General features: G+C 41.7%; 1 protein-coding gene across 4 annotated transcripts in view; it reads right to left on the reverse strand.

Moving 5' to 3' along the window:
* LOC135873573 (sodium channel protein type 5 subunit alpha-like) overlaps positions 1 to 23,562 on the reverse strand; it is a 262,049-nt gene that overhangs the window by 175,990 nt on the left and 62,497 nt on the right. For all 4 annotated transcript variants that reach the window (XM_065398188.1, XM_065398186.1, XM_065398185.1 and 1 more), the window contains exons 7-10: positions 21,748 to 21,811; positions 7,033 to 7,174; positions 5,242 to 5,439; positions 486 to 668 (exon numbers count right to left, since the gene is read on the reverse strand). In XM_065398188.1, coding sequence (XP_065254260.1) covers positions 486 to 668; positions 5,242 to 5,439; positions 7,033 to 7,174; positions 21,748 to 21,811 — 587 coding nt within the window. The remainder of the gene's footprint in view (positions 1 to 485; positions 669 to 5,241; positions 5,440 to 7,032; positions 7,175 to 21,747; positions 21,812 to 23,562) is intronic.

Consider the following 23,562-nt stretch of genomic DNA (forward strand, 5'->3'; position numbering starts at 1 on the left):
TATAAAGTGAAAACAATTCCAGAACATTTGTACTGAGAGGTGATAGGCAAAAGATTAAAAAGCAAAGAAAACTTTTCAAGTGTCCGCTGTACATCATTAAAAAGCAAAAAAGGCACTAGCCCATTAGTAGGGATATGGTTGCCATAACTGGATGGATTACAATTTACAATGAACATGTTACCATGAAAATAAATGAGACTGGGGGAATTTTGAAATGTTTTAAAAAACAAACAAACAAAAAAGTGACAAAAATGCTTTAGTGGGCATTTTAAAAGATGATTTTGAAATTAGAGTAGATAAGTTTCTCTCCACAATTATAACATATAGAATTTGTGCAAGCTAGTCACAGTGCTCAGTGTTTGATCCTTGTTTATTGTTAAAGGTTTTTTTTTGTTTTAATTACAGTACTACCATTCAGAGCCCTGATTATTCACCAAGGTACAGAGTGAAACAAATTGTCATTGACATTTCAGATAATGACTTACCATTCTTCGCTGACCACAATCATACTCAGATTTGGGAACCTTTTGGTCTTCCCCATAATCTTCTACCCCCAAGGACCTCTTTTTCGTTCTCCTATTTCTTCTCTCTTTGGCATTTTTGGATGCTAAAGGTGACATTTCAAATGAGCTAAGTGACATTGAATCAATTCCTCTAGCAGCCAGTGCCTAAAAAAATGAACATAGCAGATATACCATTTGCAACTTTAGGATGTCAGTAAGTAATAATGATTATTCTTTTTGGCAATTAGTTTTCATTGATAAGTTTCAGCTCACGGTGAAGGTTAAAATTATATAAAAAGGGATTGGTCACAATATTTAACTAACTGTAAAAATACCCCATTTGACTTACCATGGTCTTAAAAAAATTCTATCAGCTCCCTCATTTCAACACTGCAATAATCTAACATCTCCACTTATCTACTTGATGACTCACCAGCAATACATTCAGGATACTAAGTTTCCAGTCTAAAACTGTAAGTGCACATGTTCATGTCATGTTCTCATCCAAGCAGTTTTCTCCTTGCTTGTGCTTAGGCAGAGGCGTGGCAATATAAAATAAAATAGTTCTGAAGTACTCAAGAATGAGATTCTTATATATTTCAACAGCTAGGGCTCCAGTGTGGACAGACAGCACAATGTGTGTGTGTGTGTGCGCGCACACACACACACACACGATGGGATAACGTGATTTTAGTCAATAAGTCAATAACGTGCCATCGCTGGTAATTAGTATCAATGGTCAATGTGGGTCTGGCTGGAGAATCTTGCCCGCATGCTCGGGGTTCTGCTGATCGCCATATTTGGGGTCGGGAAGGAATTTTCCTCCAGGGTGGATTGGCAGAGGCCCTGGAGGTTTTTCGCCTTCCTCCGCAGCATGGGGCAGGGGTCGCTTGCTGGAGGATTCTCTGCGACTTGAAGTCTTTAAATCATGATTTGGGGACTTCAACAGCTGAGTCAAGGGAGAGAATTATTCCAGGAGTGGGTGGGTCAGATTTTGTGGCCTGCATCATGCGGGAGGTCAGACTAGATGATCATAATGGTCCCTTCTGACCTTAAAGTCTATGAATCTATGAGTCATACGTATGCCTTCCATCCAGAATAAACGAGACCGGTAGAATTTTAGGCCTACCAAGCCTTGGCAGTGCCCCTTTAATCAAAAAGGGTGACTCAGAGTGGAGCCCAGCTGGCTGCCATTGGGCTGTGCATTGCAAGATCTCTGTACTCTTCACAGGATGATACTAATAACACTAGGTACTTTGGCTGACACATTTTTATAAGTGAAATCTTATCCCAAGCAGTGACAGCGCCAGCTCTGATCAGGGATCCGAGGCGACAAATGCAAACCATGGGTGTAAAAGAAGATAAGACAGACTTTTCAACTCCACATGCCTCTGCATCATGTTCTCCACGTCAGCTATCTCATGGAATCACTGCACAAAAATTCTGATAACAGGAGAGCTGCTAGAAACCCAGCTGCAGCTGAATTCAAAAAAGCCTGCCAGCACAAATCAATGGTCTTGAAAAGCCAGTGGAAAGCCAGGAAAGAAAAATCAAAATATTAGAAAAGAAGCTGCAGACCCATGATGAAGCATTTGATGAGAGTTGGGGATTCTCTCAGGCACGAACAGGGAGTTTTGCACCTCCAAAGAGACTACTGAAAACTTGGTAAAAATCAGACTTGAGCAAAACAAATAAGATTAATTTTGGGGGTGCCAACCAACTGGAAAGAGCCACACTCATTGATTATCTACTAAGCAGGCCCCCTATTTGCAGGTTCTTTGCCAGAATACAGAAGGTATCAGATAATCACTGAACAATGCTACAGGTTCCCAGGTATGGTGGAATTAATGAATCTTCATTGTTATTTTCTGTAAGCCACCAGACTCAAACAAGCAATCACCCTTAAGAAACAGAACATACCCCCACTCCCACAGGCGTCAGTCAAAGTAATGCAGCAAGTTAACATTTGTAAAAAGAATCAGTCATGTATTTTAAGGAGTGGGGGCAGCTCTATTATCCTCCATCAAACAGATTACAACACAACAGCAAAACTTAACTCTTTTGGGACACATATTCCATGAACAAACTTCTTAGAGCAGAGAAGAAGAGGGAGGTTTCAGACGCTTTTCTGGGGCATTGTTCTCATATGACGTATTTCTAAAGAAGTGCCTGTGTAGCTCAAAAGTTTGTCTCTTTCACCAACAGAAGTTGGTCCAATAAAAGATATTACCTCCCCCACCTTGTCTATTTGAGTCAACTGATTTAATTGGTATGCTGAGGTATTTTCCCTCTCCTAGACTCAATGACTCTTTTGGAGTTAGCTTCAGTCATAGGAATGTGTTGGACCAATTGCATAAGAAGACTGATCAGCCCCAAGCAGGCCTCTCAATTAGAGCTGCGTTCTCTTTGTATCACTTAGCATAAGTGCCATTCTGAACAGTTTAAATTTTCCTTTCTGCTTGCCATAACATTTTCTTTATCTCCAAAAATGGTGCTATTAAGGTTGCCCTACTCTTCCCAGTATGATACTTTGTTTTCAGTTGCTTATAACTTTGCCAAACATGTAACGGTTTGGGGTGAAATTTTCCATGCTTGCCTCAGGCTGAATTTTTTTTAGAAAGTTTCAGCCAAAATGATGAAGCTGTTTCTGAGAATGAGGCTAAGAAAAAAATATGTTGTTTTGCCCATGATAAATAATTCTGGTGACCTTTTCTTTAAGAAGCTCTAGTGTCCCCATGCTTTGAAGGGAGGGACTTGAAATTTGAGAAGGGGCCTTTGCATCACAGATGTGCCTTTTGCTGTTCTGTGAAAATCTGCCCGAATTTGGCTAAGTTATAAGCCTTTGAAAAAAATCACAGTTTTCACATGCTCAGTAAACACTTGCTAGAGCTCAGCAATTCAAATCCCTAAAGAATTTGTCTGCACTGGGCATGTTCCAGCCTGGGGGATGAGCAAGATTTTCCCTGCATTTACAGCTCTGGGTTATGGTGGGCCAGGGTTAGACACCGGAACTGAGAGCAGGGTGCCTCTCCTGTGTTCTCAATGATCCCTCTGCTGGGCACAGGCAGCATGGAGGAGGAAGCTGCCTGATTCAAATGCAGAGGAAAAAATAAAGACTGACACACCTGTGGGGGAGGAGAGTAGAGACAAAATTTGGTTGGGGGCTGGCAGGTGGGGAGGAATGGGAGAGACTGGGACTGCCTGGATGAGGACAGTGAGAGTCAGGGGTCAGAGACTGGAACTGGAAGCCAGGGGATGAAGACTGGGACTGGCTGGGCAAGGAGACTGGGACTGGGAGGGAAATAAAGGGAGGACTGGGAGCCAGTGGGTGTGTGGGGAGACTGAGATTGGATGAGGTGCTGAGAGGAGACGGGGGCTGATTGGGCCAGGAGTAGTGCTGGGAATGAGTGGAGCAGGGGAAGGAGTTGGGGTGTGGGGAGCAGATGTGACCAGGAGCCCAAGTTAAATCAAGTTCCATTTCATGTTGTGGAAAGCTTAATCTCAGGAAGTACCTGTTTAAGTGTCTGTAACATAGGATTTTATCTGTACAGGGAGTCCTCGGACTTACGACACAATTCGTTCCTCAGAATTGCGTTGCAAGTCGAAACCGCCTTTCCCATAGGAATCAATGGTATGAAGGAGGGATTGGATCCTGAACCAAAGCTTGATACACTATTTTCACCACAATAACCCAGATTTTTGTACTAAATGAATTATAGATGTCTAATGTTGCAACACCAATGTATTTACTGTACACTGTATTTTGTAAACAGCATTCAAATAAACATATAAACTCATATATGCTGTTCAGAGTGCCGGCAACACAGGCTCAGAAAGCCAGGGAGAACGGCACACATGCTGAGCCTCAGCCAATCACTGTTCAAGCTTTCTGACTGGCTGAGCCCGGGGCTGTGAACCAATCAAAAACAAGCTATCCTGCTGCCTCGAAGCCAATCAGAAGCGACCCCTTCCAGCTCCATCCCAGTAAAACGCAACTAGGAAGTGATTTCAAGCAAACTTTATGCAAATCGAGCGTCGTAAGGGCGAAACAAGCGTCGTAAGGGTGAAACGGGCAGTCAATTGAAAAGCGTCGTAAGTGGCGTCCGACATAAGTCAGGCATCATAAGTCCGAGAACTCCCTATATAGGCCCAAAATTGTAAATATTTTAAACAGGTGACCCTACATATTCTCTCATTTGTCAAACAATAGGATATTAATAGTGGTTTGAAACTGTAAGATTAATAAAGCAAATGAAAAAAGAATGTTAGTTAACATGTACGGAAGAGAAGTGTGGCTACTTTAGTCCAGTTCCACACACAGTTTTTGTTCCCATGTAACTACTGCAGTTAGGGGCATGATGTTTACCAAAGCAGATGTATGGTACAATCACTAGTATGGACACAGATAGACCAGTATAAAAATGCCTTATATACCATACCAATATCACTGTGTCCATGCTGTTGGGCAGGTGGAGGGCGTGGGGAAGTTGCACAATTTTAACTATACTGGTAGAGACAAAGCAGTACAGCTTTTGTGTGTAGGCAAGTCCTTACTGGCCACAAACATTACCATTACATTTCTTCTAGAAAAGATTGTAACCTCTCTGAATAAGACAATAACCAGCAACTCATTTTCAATAGAGCCCTTATTTCATTGGTCTTATATGTTTAGAATAAAGATTGAGTGTTGTTGTATTGCATGTTCAGGCTAAGATTAACCAGAGAATAGTTTACAGACCTCCTGCTCTTTCTTTAACATTTCCATGGCTTCCCGAAACTTCCTTTCCTTTGCCTCTGTTTCAGCAATAGTGGCTTGGTTCTGCTCTTCATAAGCCATGGCTACTACAGCCAGGATCAAGTTGATCAGATAAAATGAGCCCAGAAAGATGACCAGCATAAAAAAGAGCATGTAGATCTTCCCAGCAGATCTCAGAGTCTGCAAGCACAAAAATAAAGAGTCTGATGCATAGTTAAGTTTAAAGTTTCTACAATGTTTTAAAAGACTTATATTTACTTTGAATTAAATTAGATTTTTGCTAACAGCCTGAACAGAAACCCGTTCAATATAAAAAAAATCACATCATAGGAAGTTACACTCTCATCATGAAATTGCCATAATTTAATCAGGTGATCATTGTGTCATGCAGCAAGATGCATTTTTAAAATGAGTTGTTTTTCTCATGAATATTGTGTTTGAGTTTGTTCGATAACAGATAAACTTATCAGCAATTGCAGAGAAAGCATTCTTCACCTAAAAAGTCAGCACACTTTCCTTTGAATATAGACCTTCAGAAACTTGCCACCTGGATATAATTTTTGTGTGCTAATACAGAACCTGCCCTCAGACAGTGGTACATTTACTAAATGCTAATTGTTTAGCCTTCCTTTTTACAGTCACAACTTGAACCTTCCAAATCTGTACCTGTAATTTTCCACCCATTAAATGAATTACAGTTATTTAATTGGCTTCTATTTCAATGTATTACTAGTTTTCATGAGATAAAAATAAATTGTGTAGATGGTGGCACAGGAAAACTGGAGTCCTCAGTTTATTTGAAGAACTGTATAGCATGGCCTATGGCAGTACAGCCTTCCCTGATTTCTATACCAAAGTGCTTCAATCTTGACATGGAGAACCAAATTTTCAGTGGGCACAAACCCATTTGCACACACAACCATGTGCATGCAATTTTGTGCCTAATTTCTGCATGCAGTTCCTGAGACTTGCACATACAATTACAGCAAATGCATGCAAGAATGAGTATTTAGTTGACCTGTCCATTTGCACACACAGTTGCTACAACTGTGCATGAAAGTTACAAGTTATTCTCAGACAATTTTTGCACATGAACCTCAGGGCCTCCTTGATGGAAAATTTGCTCTGGGGAGAGCACTCCTAGGTGTGTGGGTACAATTTAGTCTCCTTCATTTAATTCGGTCAAGAAGCATGCCAAGGGAAGTGATGGTTTTTGTCAGGTGGAAACCATTCTCCTTTGAGCGGGACTGGGATCACCAACTCATTTTACATCAGCCACCAAACAGTCATTACATGATGACATCTTTCAGATTCAAACAAGTTACCCAATGAGAGCTTCTTTCTCCCATTTACCAATCCTCCTTAGCCATCCACTGACAATCATCTACTAAATATTCACTGCAGCAACTGACTAGGATGTACACAGGAGAGTCGTTCATTCTGTGTTTAACCACCACCAATTTTCTCCTAACTTCAACTACTGACTTTGGACTTGTCCACACAGTGAGTTAGTGCATAGCAAGCCAGGGCATGAATCTACATCACACTAGCTTGCCACTCACTAATTTGCTATGTAGCCCCTGTGCACTAAAAGTTCTGTAGCGCAGTTCAACATGCTCCTGTTTCACACAGCAAGATAGGGCGCATCAAGCTAGTCTGCTGTAGATTCACACCCTGGCTTGCCACACACTAACTCGCTATGTAGACAGACCAATATATTATTGTAAGTGGATGACTGATTTATTTGATGTTTTAACGAAAAAAATCTGATACCTGTTGATAGAGACGCTCCCAGCAATCCTGTGTCATCAGGCGGAACAAAGAGAGAAAGGCCCAGCCAAAAGTATCAAAGCTTGTATAGCCATGATCAGGATTTTCACCAGCCTTTAGGCATCTATATCCCGTTGGACAGGTGCTACAAATAATAATAGAAAATAAAGCTAATTACAGGTGGCTTCGATGTGGAGGAACTGGTTTTCCTACAGATGACACTGGCTGCTTTCAGTTGAAAGTTACAGCCATAGAAACATACAGGCAAACTGTTCCATCTCATGTGAAAGTTCAGATTACATATTACATTTAAGGTTGAATGCTTACAGTACACAGAGAAGATCCACCCTAAACAGGTGAATTGAGGATTGATAACCAGGTCACTAACTATAACAATAAATAAGGCTTCTCTTACCCCTTACAATTATCTTGAGAACTGCTGAGATGCTGGAACAGATCCTCAGCTGGTGTAAAGTGACAAAGCTCCATTGAAGCCACTGGATCTGTGCTAATTTATGACAGCAGAGGATCTGGCTCAATATTCTTATGTGACCTGAGCTGTCCACCCGTCAGCCTGACCTTCTACTCACTCTCTGGGACCAGTGAACCTTTCATCTAAGCGCCCAACCCTTCAGTTCACTCACCAGAGGAGCCTGGGATTTCACATCCTCTCCAAGAAAAGTCCTTACCTAAACTGCTGCAATGACTTTTCTGCTTCTCAGGAAAGCTTCTAGTCTGTGCATCTTGCAAATTCCCTTATTACATTGCATGCCGCAAGCAAAACATTCTCTCATTAAATTTCACAACTCCTTACCATTTTTTTTCTAAAACACTATGCCATACACAGCAACAAAGTACATTAATTACAACTAACTCTACCAGTTACTAAAGCAACCATGTAAATAGCAATTTGGTAAGGGTACCAGATCCATCTAACAGGCAGGAAAAGAGGAACACAGCATGCCTTTTTTCACACAGTTGTTCCAGATGCTCTCTGTTTATGCTCTGGATAGGTAGGAGCCTAGTAAGGGTCTTATAGCTCTGTAAAAGCTCTGGTTGACGTGGTTAGGAATGGCTACAATAATGTGGCTTTGTGAAGGCATTTTAATGACAAAAAAACAATTTCCAAGAAGTGTTTTTGAACAGAGCAATATGCTCCGCATTGGAGTTGGTGAATTTGAACCTCTACCTGTGAAAAAGAAGAATCAAATTTCTCTAACTTGTCTATAGTCAGGGCTATTAATCAGCAATATCCAGTCAGTTGATCCTGTAAAACACTTCTTCACCAGTCATGTCGAGTGGCAAACATGTCCAACAAGTATGACCTGTCTTGTGACAGAATAATAAGAACCCTCTCACTCTATTACACAATAGAATGTTTCAGCCATAATTGCTTTTTAGCACAATGTTTAGCAAAACAAAATATAGACACCAAACCAAAAAGCAATAATAAATAAAAATAAAATAAAATAATAATAATAATAATTAATAAGAAGCAAATCAAAGTAAATCTTTGAATTCAAGCCAAAATTAGAATAGATTCAAAGTCAGCCATGTGGTGGTGGTGGGGGAGGAGTGTCACAGTACTGTTTCCTGAACAGAACAGCTATGTATATGGTATAGATCATATCTTTATATTACAAGGTAGCAATGTGATCTTGGGGTTGAGATAATTCTTCAGTGTATTGTCGGTGGTTTTGAAGTCTTCCAGTGCCAGACACCAATATTATGAATTCAACAACACTTTCAGAAGCTTAATCTAATATCATTAGTCAAGCACAAGGTTTTAAATAAATCTGCTTTGAAAGCCAAAAAACAAAAAGAAAGAAAGAAAGAAAGAAAGAAAGAAAGAAAGAAATATTGAAGCTTTGCAAGATTCATCCATATCTATCTTTGCATGGGACTTTAGATGAAGGTAGAAACCCTCCACCCCATAGTTTACATTTTATTAACTGTGCAAATGAAAATATAATCAGATTTTGTGCGCTTCAGTGGAGCCCTGCTGATTTACACCCTCTGAAGATCTAGTCCATATTGACTATGCTACATGAAAAAAGCAGAGACATTTTCAATTCTTTTGCTCCCAGTCTAAGAAAAGTATCTCCTTCTTGAGCTTTCCTACTTTGGTTCCCTTTGTTGAGATCCACAACTCCTGCATTACTTTGATTTTATCATTACAGGCTTGCAGAAGAGGAAAAGGAATAAAAATCCAGCTGTTCTCTTTTCTAAAATCTATGTGTTTACTCTGAATTTGTGGTCTGACCATTTCCTTTGTGCAACATAAACTTTCAAGTAAGCCCCCTATCCCAACAGGATGGCATGTATTGTCACCAGGAGCCAGATATTCATTAGACTTCTGTCATTCACCTGATACTGCAGACACCTAACAGTGTCCATGGTATGCTTAGGATATTTTTCCAATGATTTGAGGAACCAATCTTCTTGACTCTAAAGAAACATTCATTTTGTCTATTTTGAGGCAGCGAAGTTTTTGTAAGGCTCATTCCCTTTTTCAAGAAAAGCTGACTAAACTTTGCTTGGGATTTTTTTTTTTTTTTTTTTTTTGGATCCAAGCACGGAAAGGCTTTCCTCAGTTCTTCACTGAAAAACAATCCCAAGTGGTCCCACTGGGTTGTTTCACTGTGTTCTTGTTTATTTTAATCACCCAAAGAGAGCAGGTGTTGCTGAAACATCTGAAGAGAGCTGTATGTGGCTTGAAGGATATCATGTTTCATTAACTTTGGGCCTAGCCTTGCTCCAAATGAAGTCAACGGAAGTTTTGCCATTGACTGCAAGCGAGCAAGACTTTTGTCTCCAAATACAGCACAGATAAAGGATTTCTGGAACGCTTTCTCTCTGGAGATTAAAGTCCAGAGAGAAAGTTCAATCACTGTTATGAATAGGTGAAAGGCTGTGGCTAAAAGAGAGGAAAATATTGAGTTGTTGGCCACTCACATCAAATCTCAGATAAGCCTCATAGCACCATGAGATTGGACTGCACTGCCACTAGAAGGTCCCCCTCAGATTCACTGCCTGGGATGACTTCTTTCTGGGTGGAAGGGAACTGGACCAGTTACTCATATGTACACGGGGCAGTTTACTGAAAGGGTGCCTGTTTTCTCTTTTGAAAAGCACTAGGAATGGTGCTGTAACCCTTCCTGGTGCTAAAGGGAGTGACAGAAACCTGGTCTAATATCTTCTGTTTGTAATACAATACTAATTTGTGCAAGTTTACTTATGCTTACAACTCCCTGCAATATGGCAGTCTTCCCACTAACATAAGATGACCTGACAGGTATATCATAGATTGCTAATACGAAAGAATCTTGTATGACCATGGAGTACACGTACAAAGTATGCTACTGGGGACTTGGCAGTGTTCAAACTTGAGGGATGTCAGTACTAAAACCATGAGCCTCTATCACTTGAACTGAAGAACTCCATTAACCAATATCTGTACTAGCCTTTCATCCTTTTACACCAAAAGGAGACACTTGCTCGCACCTGAGATTCCCAGTGAGCCTACTGTAGAAAAACTCCCCCACAAAGAGTGGTGATCCATAGGATGTGCATACAATTTAGAAACACTGCATGGAAAAGAAAATTTTTACAAGTGGCTGTGTTCTATGAAGAAGCCATAAGGGATCTGTTAGCTGGAAGGGCTCCAGTTTAAGATTATTCTTTGGGAACCATCCCTATTCCCTCTGAGGTGCTTTTCTTTTTAAAAGGGAATCTCAGGATTTCACTTAGGATGTTAAAGTCTTCCCCTTTGGATTTTCTAGCAGACTCTTTAGGCTCTATAGTGCCAGGAGAAAGAGTCTGACAGGATTTCACTGAGACTGGCAACCACAAGAAGCTACATTAATATAACATCCTTCACAGGGTGCTGTACAATTAATCACAATGCAATTACAGTGTCATCGATTAAGAACAATTAAAAGCACCAATCTACCCATCCATCCATCAGGCCATAATCACCATAGTTTGCTGGCACCCGTACAGAAAATTAAAGGACCTAAGAATAAACCTCATTTTAAATAATGACACAGATTGGGCAGTCCAGGTAGTAATAGCTAAGGGACATAATTACAAAATGCTCTGGCTCAAGACTTTAAACTGGACAAACCCAGTAACCTGCTGATCCAGGCTGTAATGAACTACTCGGGCTTTACAGATTGGTGAACTACTGTGTGTTGGATCACAGCATTTCAGAGCTTGAACATATACAAAGTGATAGCCATATGGTACTAGGAGGTAGCAATTCACAGCTGCTAATGTTGTCACCCCCCGAAGTCTCTAAGCATATGAGGGGCTGTGCAGAGGTCTCTACTCTCAATTGTCCTAGGTAGCAAAAGTCCAACTCCATCTATTACATATGATGGTTTATAAACAGACAGCAAAAGTTGGAGGCAAAGAGACAGGTACAAACTGGACTATTTAAATTTTAAAAACTGTGATAAGGAATCTTCATAGCTCCTGTAAAAGTTGTGAGTTGGCATATCAGTAAGCTGAAAGATTCTGAAAATGAGAGGAGATATTTATAGCTGAAATCACTGAAATAAATTTTAATTGGTAAATTTTAATAGGTAAATTTTAATAGAATGAGAAACACCCCCTTAGCAACACAGCGGGGGTAAAAGCCTGAGTCCCCCCCACAGAGGGGACCACTGGACTTCCAAGGCTTATTTAGGCTTGAAGCCAAATAGGGAGTGTAAGGGAGTATTGCTGGACTTACTAAATTAGCCCAACAACGATAATTGATGTGAAACTGGAGGGTGTGCTCCCTGAGAGGCTCTGGCAACGTAGGCAGTTAGCTGAAGTCTAGGTATCACACAGAGGGGATTGCATATAGGCTCAGATTGTCCACAGACCTTTGCATGCTCACTGGTTTGCAATCACAAAACAAATCCCCCCCCCCCCGCCGCCTCCCCCCTCAAAAAATCCCACTGGCTTTCAGTTCAGGCACATATAAATCCTATACCCTGAGAGCCAGATCATGACCAAACCTATGCACCCGTGCAAATGGGAGTAAGAACCCCCTTTACCCCATGTGGCCTCTCCAGCCCCTGACATCAGGCATGCAGAAGTAAACAAACATTGTGCGCCCACAACTGCCCTCTCAAGGTGGTGGGTGGGGAGTGGGCACTCTTGGCTCCACCCCTAGTGCACAAACCAGCAAAGGGAGGTTGTAATCTACTATTGGTATGGGCCAGCAGCAGACTGCTACACCTTTGTAGCAAGGGGGAAACTCCTGTTCTGTTGCTTGGGCAGCATGGGAATGCACTGATCCTTAACTAGGGCAGATTGTAAATGTGTAACCCACACCCACTCGGTGCGGTTGATGAGCCCGCTGTGCCCTGGACCAACAGAGCTGGCTACTTTAGCTCAGGTAGTACTGGCTCATGCTTTTAGACCCAGAAGTCATGGATTCAGTCCTTGATGCCAATGATCCACTCATAGATGTGGCATTTCAAATATACAATCTAGCCCTAAGAGTGGGGTACTAAAGTGTGCACCCTGTAAACTATAACATTTTTCACAAGATTGTATGCATGCTTTCTTGTGTTTTTTTTACACTGAAGTGAGGAGCTCTCCTGCCACAAACACACTAGTCACATTCCAATATGATTTTAACCAACACAAAGTAGATGAAGAGTGTGTTAGTTACATCATAACTTAGTTAAGTTCATTTAAAATATGCTATCCGCTATGAGGGATTGTAATAAGATTATTAGTGTTGCATATTAAATTATTTCATAATTGGATCATGAGCTTCGAGAGTTAAAAGAATGTATCTAGTTCTTTACAAAATGACATCATCTTTAATAGCATTTTAAGATGCCAGAGTTTTAAGGAAAAACAGGAATTCTGCCTTTGCTCTGCCAGCATTCCCAGCCTTTCCCACACATCAGCCAACTGGGCTCACTTCTGTTAGATGCTGAACACACCAGCTACACACAGCATGCTGAACACACCAGCTACACACAGCATGCTGAACACACCAGCCCCAATCCAGCAAAGCACTGAAGCATATTTCATTTTAAGCACAAGGAGTCCCATTGACTTCAGTGGAACGACTCATGCTTAAAGTTAAGTGCACACTTTGTTGGTTTGGGGCCAGCGTGCTCAGCACTTTGCATAACTAAGCCCTCAAAAAACCTCCAGATTTTCTCCCAGGCTGCCTTTGTGCATGGCAAATACTCTCTGATAAAATACCAGCAGCCACTACCTTATTCTCAAGACTCACCTCTGCCGAGATGCCCAAGAGACCCAGCCTGATGATCATGGTTAAGCAGCCAATGAGCTGTAGCTATTGCTTTCCCCCTTTCCTCCCCACCCATTCCCCCAGGTAAATAACAAAACTGAGCCAAATATTCACCAAGTTAATTTACTTGCAACCTGTATCCCTAACCTCTACCCCTTTGTCTGTTTGCGTTTTTGGGTAGCAAACCCTTCAGGCCAAGGGATTTCTCTTCTGTACTGCACCAAGCACAGTGGGGCTGTAATCCTGAACGGAGCCTTTGGATGCTACAATAATACATAATTAACAACAACAATAGTAAATGGAGGCTTATTAATTTCAGGCAAACCAGAGCTCTAGCTAAAACAACAAGGAGTCCGGTGGCACCTTAAAGACTAACAGATTTATTTGGGCATAAACTTCCATGGGTAAAAAACCTCAGCTGTTATAGCTGTCAGCAGCAGAATAAAGGAAACTGCCGTTGTTGCTTTCTGCATATCCTCCCCTTCAATTCAACAGTTTCCAGCACAGCTGGGGCTGTGTTACACGACACAGCTTCTTTATTGTCAATGGAGTAGTGGCTGTGGGAAAGGATGCTGTATACTGAATGGTATTTGTGGTCATGCAAGTTATTCACCTCTCTCAAACTGCCACGGTTCAGGTGAGAAATACAGCATGGGGCAGTGTAAAACAATGTTCATAAACCGTCCCATTCCTCAGGATGGGGCACATTTACTTACCCTCTTCAGAGGAGTGTGGTGAGTGTCTTAACATTTGTGAAGTACTGTGAAATCATTGGATGGAGGATATGTAAGTGCAAAGGATTATTATTACAGTTGAGGGGCATCAGGCTATAGCATCACTATGATACGCTGTACAAAAGTGCTGTTAATATGGCTGCAAGTAAAGCTCATCATTAAAATGCCACTTTTGTATACTTGGTAACTATGGAAAAAAAACAGGTCGCAGATGGAATTTTATGTGTTGGTATAGATCACCTTAGTGAAACAGAGCAACACAACAAATACCTTTATAAAGATACTTTAAAACAGATTAGGATTCATTTTATAACTTTCAAATGTTTTAAGAGGATTTCCATTCTAAATTCCTTTTATTTATAGACTAAGATGAGAGCAAAGAGTTACAAAGGTTTATATATATATATATATATATATATTTATATATATATATATATGTTATTTTTAAATAGCCTGCTAAGAAAAATAATCAAGGTCACAGTGAGAATAAAGGTAGCTAAAGTTTCTATAGCAACAGTTACTAGGATGCAGTTGCCAAAGGTGCCTTCTTTTTATATCCTGAAGTAGCTTTAGAGGCCGATTTTTCTTCCCATTCACTAGCCTTTTTGGCAATATCAGTACAGACATGATGCAAATGTACTTGCATTGTTCGTATGATACTGTAGACTACAGCCTAAGAGCTGAATATACAGTACATGTCATGCAAAAGGGGAAAAAAATGTTAAGCAGCCTGACCTTGAGACTTGAAAAGAACACAACTGACTGAAAAATCACACTGCTTGGAAAAACGGTTTTCTTACTATTGGTCCAAGTAGCATGTGAGATTATTATAAATGAAAACAAACAGAACAGAAGGCTACTTTTATCTTTTGCTGCCCAGTTTGTTTCCTTGTGCATTTGACAGCACTTTGTGTCTAGTCAGTTTCACAGTTTCCCCTAGCAGATAATTTCCCCTGTTGTTTGTGTGGATCTTTCACACCGCCACAAGGGAGAGAGAAAAGAATTCTGAAAAAATAGGAAAATGTCATTGTAAAATCACAAAAATTGGGAGAAGACTCAGGGACAGGTGGAGAAGCTGAAACTCATTTTCATTTTTTGGGGGGGGGTGGGAGTAGGAGGCTAGGGAGTGAGGTCACAAGGAGATAACTGACTAATTCCAAGCTGATGTGGCCCCTCTACATGTGTATCATATTTTGATAAGGAAACACCAGACTTCAGGTTTATAAGCATTTTTACAAAATTAGCAAGTTACGATTTCAGTAAGAAAAGTGAGCAATCCCATAATGTGACTACATTAATAATACAGCAGTTTTTATGTAACTTGATAGAACCCTTTCATTGCCAGCCCTCCACCATCACATCTGCCATGGTGACACCATGATGGTGTTGCGGTCTAGTGAAGACAATGGGCATGTATCTGGTACATTCAGCAGCACAGCGGGTATTTTCTAATCCAATGCTCAGCAGCAGCCAATTGGTTAAATGAAAAAGCACACTTTTTCCTTATTGTTATCAGTTAAAAACATGTACCAGAGATCAACATAAATGTTTAGGGTAGGTTTTTTTGTTCGTTTTTTTATTTGTTTTTTTAAGTCACGGTCAGCACCTATAATTCTGGTGCCCTTCTGGCCACCACCTCTGCTTATGGGCTAGAGCTGTGCTGCTACAAGGAAAGGAGAACCCTTAAAGGGTCCACATTGGTGTTCCAAGGAGGGTGGGAGGGAGTGGTGACTGGGCTGGAGGTGTCCCTACAAAATGGGTGTCCTATATCGTTTCCTATGCAGTTTAGGCCTCAAGCCAACCCTATTTATAGGGAATGCATGGCCAAATCCTGAAGGCTTGACTCAGTTTTCAGTCCTTACTCAAACTCCCATTGAGTTCATGCTCATTGTTTTCCTGTAGGTTATTAGTTTTGTCTATTAAATCGAAAGCACGTGATACACACTTTCCTGTTCATTACTAAAGAGCTAAATCCAAAATGCAGCAAGTGCTGTTGCAAGATACTTTTTCTGTCCTTTCTAGAGATGTAAATCTGGCAGGCCAGATGCCAATTCTTGCCCAGGCTACAGGCATTAACTCAGAACTGACAAAACTGATAGTTGGAGACCAGACCAATTCACCTGTATGTTAGTTTTGCTCAAAATAGGTATTAGGCTTATAAAAACGTATTTAGTGTTTAGAATCTATGAAATGTTTGTAAGTTGCTGCATGCATTAATCTCACTTGCAATGTCTGCATTCCATGCTTTAAGAAAATATGTACGTTTTGCTTTATAACTTTGAAAATGTTTGCTCTGAACTTGTGATCTCAGGCAGGGAATCGTCTCCTCCCCACCCATCCAGAAGGACTATCAAAATCAGATGGGCCATCAAGGAATATCACAATACAATGGACTGGTTAATGGCCCTATCACACCTGAGAAATGCTATGTGCAAGGAAGCTTGTCCTGTAGATTTGGAAGCTGAAGGAAGGAAATAAAACAAAGCCACAGGATAATTTTCCATCTGTTTGAACTCTGACAGGACCAGAGACTCTGAACTGAAGCCAGAGATCCCCAGGGGCTGCCTCCTGGTCTGCCCTGAAAGACACTTTAAATTGACAGATCACTACAACTCTGTCACCCTTAGGATTTAGAGAGTAACTTATTTGTGTGTATATGTTTGCTTGTTTTAACCTTTAAATAACTCTTATCTCTTTCTCCTAGTTAATAAACCTTTAGATAGTTTATTACAGGATTGGCTAGAGGCATTGTCTTTGATGTAAGATCTAGGGTACCAGTCGATCTGGGCTAAGTGACTGGTCTCTTGGGACTGGAAGCAACCTGAATGCGGTGTGATTTTTGGTGTAAGTGACCATTTATCACAAAGTTCAGTTTGTCTGGGTTGCAAGATAGACTAGGGAGTCTCAGGGGACTGTCTGCGATTCCATGGTAAGACTGGTATAGTGATCCAGGAGTTCACATTTGTAACTGGCTTGGTGAAATCTAATCATAGAACACACCACCAGTCTGGAGTATCTGCCCTTGTTTCTGACAGTCTGCCCTGAGGTAGGCACTCACAGTCATGAGCCACTCCAGATAGCATGACAGTAATGATCACTCATTACCCTAATACACCAAGTCCCCCGTGTCCCTTCGCTGGAATCTCCTCTCCTTCCACATCAAGTTCAAGTTTCCGGTCCTTTACCTCCATGAATTTCTGCATCTCTGCACCACCTGCATCCCTGTTCTCATTTCCATTTATTCTCATCTTATTCACTCCATTGCTCTCAAGCCTGCCTGCTAGCATCCTCTGTATCATTCTCCACTCTGTTCTGTTTACCTCCTTCCATGGTTGGAAGACTTCCTCGACCAGTGCATCCAACAACCTCCCTTTCCTCATTCAAATCTCTCCTTAAAATGTATGCCTTCCATGGGATCTTTCAAAAATAAGCCAGCTGTGTGGGCGCATATGTCTATTTTGAGGGATGGCTGGTGATTCATGCCCAGCTATTGGTCATACTGTAGACTGTGTTAATATCTACAGTCTGGCTGCTGAACAGGCAGTATGCAGTACCACCTGTTGCCACTAAGAAACTCCGAGGTTTGGAGGAAGTGTAGCCCCACTACAAGGTTCCAGTACACCTAATATCACCAGTGGTGCTGAAACAGCTTTTAGCCTATCATTATGACTAAGAGCTTCCATATCTTTGATCCATGTGCCGGATCTTTTCTGACCCCTCTTAAAATAAGGTGCTTAAAACTGGATGCAATGTCATAGATTTAGGGAACAAAATAAAAAGACCCCCAATATTTTAAATAGTTAACCTCTTTAGCAATCAGAATAGCTGTTTTTGTCCCTATTATTTTAATCAGAAATGGGATAAAAAAGCTGTAATTGCAAAGCGGAACCAATTTGGATATTTCCGAAGGTGGCCATATTTTGAAAATCAAAAACGGGTTTTTTTTTTGCAGATCTATGTTTTAGATTGTGAATTAGTCACACAACAGGAAAAGTATTTAAAAAAAAAATCATGGTGGTGTCACTACTTCCAACTTCTGACTCAGTGAGACATGCTCATTTCTCAGAGGGGAGGATTTTTCCCCCCCAGTAACTAAGTGCTCTGAATGTATTTGTCATGAAATACTGAACAAGTGTCACTGACATTCACTTTGAGAAGAAGAACAGCTTTGATCTCATCCACACTCATTTGAGAGAGACAAGGTGGATGAGATAATATCTTTTATTGGACCAACTTCTGTTGGTGGAAGAGACAGCGACAACAGAAGTTGGTACAATAAAAGATATTATCTCACCCACCTTGTCCTTGTTATGTCCTGGGACCAACATGACTATAACAACAATGCAAACAACAATGGAAGATCCATGCTCATTTGACTTTTCATTCCAACACTTTTCCCAACACTAAACCTGGTTTCCACTTCACTGTTATTCCTGGTAAGCCAGCAAATTCTGCTTGGTACAGCAATACTTCTGGAACAAACATTTTGTAGTTAGATTAAAAAAAAAACCCATGTGTTTGAATTGATTAAATAAAAAAGGGGGCATTTCAGGTGTCCTGAAGAAAGTTCCTGGGACATACAGTTATTTTAATATACCCCACCATGTCTCCACGACTTTTAAAACAGAATAACTGAAATATAGGGCTGGAAAAGCCCTCAAAAGGTCATCTAGTCCAGCCCCCTGCACTGTGTCAGAACCAAGTAAATCTACACCATCCCTGACAAGTGTTTGTCTAACCTGTTTCTAAAAATCTCCAATGATGGGGATTCCACAACCTCCCTTGAAGCCTATTCCAGAGCTTACTTATCTTTATAGTTCAAAAGTTTTTCCTAATATCTAATCTAAAGCTCCCTTGCAGCAGATTGAGTCCATTATTTCTTGTTCTATCCTCAATAGATGTGGAGAACAACTCAACAGCATCCTCTTTATAACATCCCTTAACCTATTTGACGAGTGTTCTCAGGTGCCCTCTCAGTCTTCTTTTCTGAAGACTAAACATGCCAGCTTTTTTTAACCTTTCCTCATAGGTCAGGTTTTCTAAACCTTTTATCATTTTTATTGCTCTCCTCTGGACTTTCTCTAATTTGTCCACATCTGGCACCCAAAACTGGACACAGTACTCAAACAGAGGCCTCACTAGTGCTGAGTAAGGCAGGAAAATTACCTCTTGTGTCTTACAAAGGACAGAAGCTCTCCCTCTGACATAGCACTGTCCATATCGGCACTTAAGGGGAGTGGCTAACTCACACATAACTTATGTCAACTTAAGCTGTAGCGTAGCCATAGCCTAAGTCCCACTTGTGAATCTAGCCAAAAGCGTGTCAGCTCCCAGCCCATAAGGTATGGCAGACTGCTGCTGGTGTCCCCCCCGGAAGGATTAAACACCATGACCAGGTAACTTTCACGCCCTTCCCACAGTTTATTAATCCAAACAAAAGTAACACACACGCACACACACACCCAAAACTATTCCCCTGACCAACACAGTCTGCAGGAGCCTTTCACCCTCCTCCAGGGCCAGTCACAGGAACCAGCCTCCCTCCTGCAGCTTCCATCCAACTAGGGTGGTTGCTCAAGTTACCAGAATACTGGACATTCTGGCACTTCTGGGAATGACCCCTGCTGGCATGACATTGGATGCACGGTGTGTGTGAGGTCACGCCACACGGGGACACCAGTTTCAAGAGCACATCGCACGCGAGGTCAGGCTGGTGGGGGCGGAGTGGCATGCTATTCAAAATGGTGTCCCCCATCTGATACCAGACAAAAGCATGTCCAGTTACCAGACAGGGGACAACCCAGCCAAAAAGAGGACTTTCCAGGATATAACTGGATGAGTGCCTTCCCCACATTCAGCTGAGCTCTCTCAGCCCTTTATAGGCATCATCTGAACCCTCTGCAACTGGGTCCAATAATCAAACAGGGCCACCTGGCTGCAGGCTCACAGACCCTTAAAGGAGCTGACTACCCCGTAACAGGCACTACATTCAAACTTGGGGCCAATGGGAGGAAACCAAGTCCAGCACCCCCAACCTTTTCTAAATCATGACTTCCTGATCCCAGTTTTCTCCAGCAGCGATTGCTCCCCCTCAGCCCCAGTGGCATTATGGAACTCTAAGGTCTGGGCCCTAGGTATCCTGCTGCCAGCCAGGACTCAAATCCACATATAAGTGGGACCCATGTTTAAAGTACCACTGCATGGAGGGCCTCAGGGGACTTCTAAGTCCTGAGACCGCCTAGAAAATTCCCTATAGCCTTAGAGTCCAGCCTGAGCTTGGGCTAATGCAGTGTATTACTATCATCCATGTTTATTTACTGAGTGCTGACGTTGTACCTTTCCTGAAACAAACGTTGAGGAAGGCATGGCCCTCTGCCCAGGGAGCTTACAGTCTAAATCAGCCTGGCAATACAGATCAGACATACAAGACATGCAGGGGGAAGGTTGACACATCCAGTTATCCTTTGTGTGCATGTAAATACAGATATAGACAGTGGCAGGCGGAAAAAGTGCTTATCTCTCTGGGGCCCTTTACTGTTTTATCCTATCCTGACCTCTTCTTTCTCTCTGCCTTTCCCCACATTCCAGTCTAGATTTTACCTTCCTACCTCCTTCTATCTTTCCCTCACCAACACATCCTCCTTCACACACACCAGAGTTCCTGCCAATCACATCTCCATTCTCATCATTCATCCACACTCAACTGTCCCAACTCAGCCCACCCCAACCTGCTCAGCTCCCTCTCAACCAGGCCCAAGCCTCTCTACTCACCCACCTACCAAACTCAGAATTCTCTCTCCCTCTTAACTCAAAAACAAACCCCCTCACTCTGAGATCCCCCTTCTTCCTTCCTACCCAACTTCCTGCAGCTCAGAACCTCCCAAGGGCTTAAAACTCTCTCCCCTCCCATCATAAGCCCTTCTCCTCACCTCATAGCTTAACCTCCTTCCAAATCCTCTCAGGCTCACAAGGTAAAGTAAATCCCAGGTAAAATCCCTCCACCACAACACCACCTTCCACTGAGCCTGGAGAATCAGGATCAAAGACAGCTGAGAAGGACTATGTGTACAGGTGGTGAGTATGTGAAGGAAGGCTTCTACCCTGCCTCTATGCAGCTAACCTGAATTAGCATCTCAAGAGGCCTATATTTCCTGCTCCTTCTGTTGCCTGCAGAGGTTTGAGAAACTGGAATACATACCTTCTACACCTGCATTACATGCACATGAAGCTCACAAATTAACAAAGTGTCTTTGCATGTCCAAAACATCTTGGTTTCAGTACTGGCCAAAGGTTTGAAATTATTATTCTGTTCTTCCTCTTCTGCTAGAAATACTGGAATTAATCATCAATTTCCCCATTCTACTTTTCTGCTTCCTTCTTCACCTTTCATTTCCTTTAAACTACTATCCACTCAGCCAAAATGTTATTGAGTTCCAAGCACTTTTTTGAGGAGAAAATTAAACTGATTGAAAAAGGAGTTTGTAATAAGGTTGCTAAAGAATTCAGACTTCGATAAGTGAGACACACCAACCTCTTTCCTCTGCTGTTTAGAAAATTGTATTATTATGCATGATATTGTCATTATCTTTGTTTCCATTATTACTGACACTGGGAAGTTGAAATCCCTACTTCATGCCAGTTAAAAGTGGACAGAACTGAACCAAAATGTGTCAAAGAAAGAAAAGAGAAGAAGCAAAGATGTTTTTTAATTGCACTTACCCAGCGTCTGAGCTGTTGCCACAGAGTAGTGCGTCCGAAGTGCCATTTTTTATGAAGTAGTTTTCTGCCACAAAAGTGAAGGAATCATGAATTGACAACCTGCTTTCTAACAAGCACATTCCCAAATTAATACAATCTCTGAAAATTATCCACCAAACAGCATATATAGTTACAGTAATCTTGGGATTTGATGAATAAAAGGTTTTGTTTGATTGACTGGTTTTAATTTTCAGGAAGAAACATACTTCAGTTCTTGTAGAATCAGTTGTAAAAATTAAAATGTATAATTTTAAAGCTTAGCTATTGCTATCAGTATTTAAAATTCATTAGTAGCCTTTTGTTCAACATAAAGAAGACAAAATAAAGGTAATAATAACATAATTAAAATGCATCCTTTTAACATTCAAACAGATAAACAAGGAAGTCTGATATTAAAAGAAATAGGAATAGAAGGGTAAGTTCATATATATATATGCTTTCAACAATGGATATTCTAAAAAGCATAATTGGGGAAAAAATTAAGTGTCTGTACAGAGCCTATCCCAATGAGGCCCTGATCTTGATCAGTGTTAAATAATAATAGATGCTTTCCAGAAGCAGGTGAAAGTGGATTGAGATGGTTTTCAACAAGGAGCAAGGTGCATACCCTACTTAGCCTACATGCATACCCTACATACTCTACATATCCTAGATCCTATAGCAAAGGAGTAATTCCCTGCTGACTTAACACATGAAGGGGAGAGCCCTACACATCAGGTGTTGTGTGAGCAGAAATGCTCTCCCAAATGATGCTCAAAGAGGTCTCCATTGCAGCCTTAACCTAAATTGTTAATGGTTTTAGAAACCAAGCGGGCCAGCTTATTACTCCTGGGGGCATTAAGCACCAAAAACATTAAAAATTCTTTGCACAATCTTTTAAAATTCTGCATATTTTATTTGTCAAAACAACACAATATAATCACACCAGTTTCAATTATTTTGGTAACTTATTTCAAAATACCTGTCAACAAGTATGTCTGTACCAATACAGACAACAAAAAAGATTGAGGAAATGTTTTTGATAAATAGATTCCTTACTAGGCATATTAATACAGAACTTTGAGTAACAATTCATTTAAACTACAATACAGAAATGCATTTCCCACACCTGTCAGAACCAGTGCAAAGGCTTGAGGGAGTCAGGGGTAATGGAGGAGCTGAGGGAGAGGGAAGTAATTGCTGGGAAGCAGCCTGGGTGTGAACATGGAGGGTTGTTGGGTGTGGGTGGGAGAAGTATGGAACAGGTTTTTTTGCAGGGGGGGGAGGGATTGTTAGGGAGCCTCCCCCATGTAGACCCTGGCTGAACCCTAGCCTCTCTCATTCAGTCAGGCACATCTGCCCCTGTCCCCATGTGTCCCTGCACCCCCTCCTCCTGTCCCCATGTGTCCCTGCACCCCCCCGAGCCACCCCCCCACCATCCCCATGTGTCCCTGCACCCCCACTCAGACAGACCCTCATCCGCCATGTGTCCCTGCACCCCCTCCCCCCCCGTGGCCATGCACCTCCACTCATCCAACCCCTTCCCCCCATCCCCATGTGTCCCTGCACCCCACTCCCATTCAGTCCCCACTCAAGTCTGTCCCCCTCACTAACCCTTTTGAACCCCAGTCTGTGACCTCCCCCAGCAGTCCCATGTGCCCCCATATCCTGTGCCTCCTGACATGGTCCCACAGGCAGGGCACTCTCAGGAACCCAGCTTCTTCTCTTTCTTATCCACAGCTGGGGCTGCTCCCGTCCAGAAGCAACTGCTTTCTGTTCTGGTGCCACAGCAGCCCC

The sequence above is a fragment of the Emys orbicularis genome, chromosome 2, assembly GCF_028017835.1.
Source record: "Emys orbicularis isolate rEmyOrb1 chromosome 2, rEmyOrb1.hap1, whole genome shotgun sequence".
Classification (NCBI taxonomy): domain Eukaryota; kingdom Metazoa; phylum Chordata; order Testudines; family Emydidae; genus Emys; species Emys orbicularis.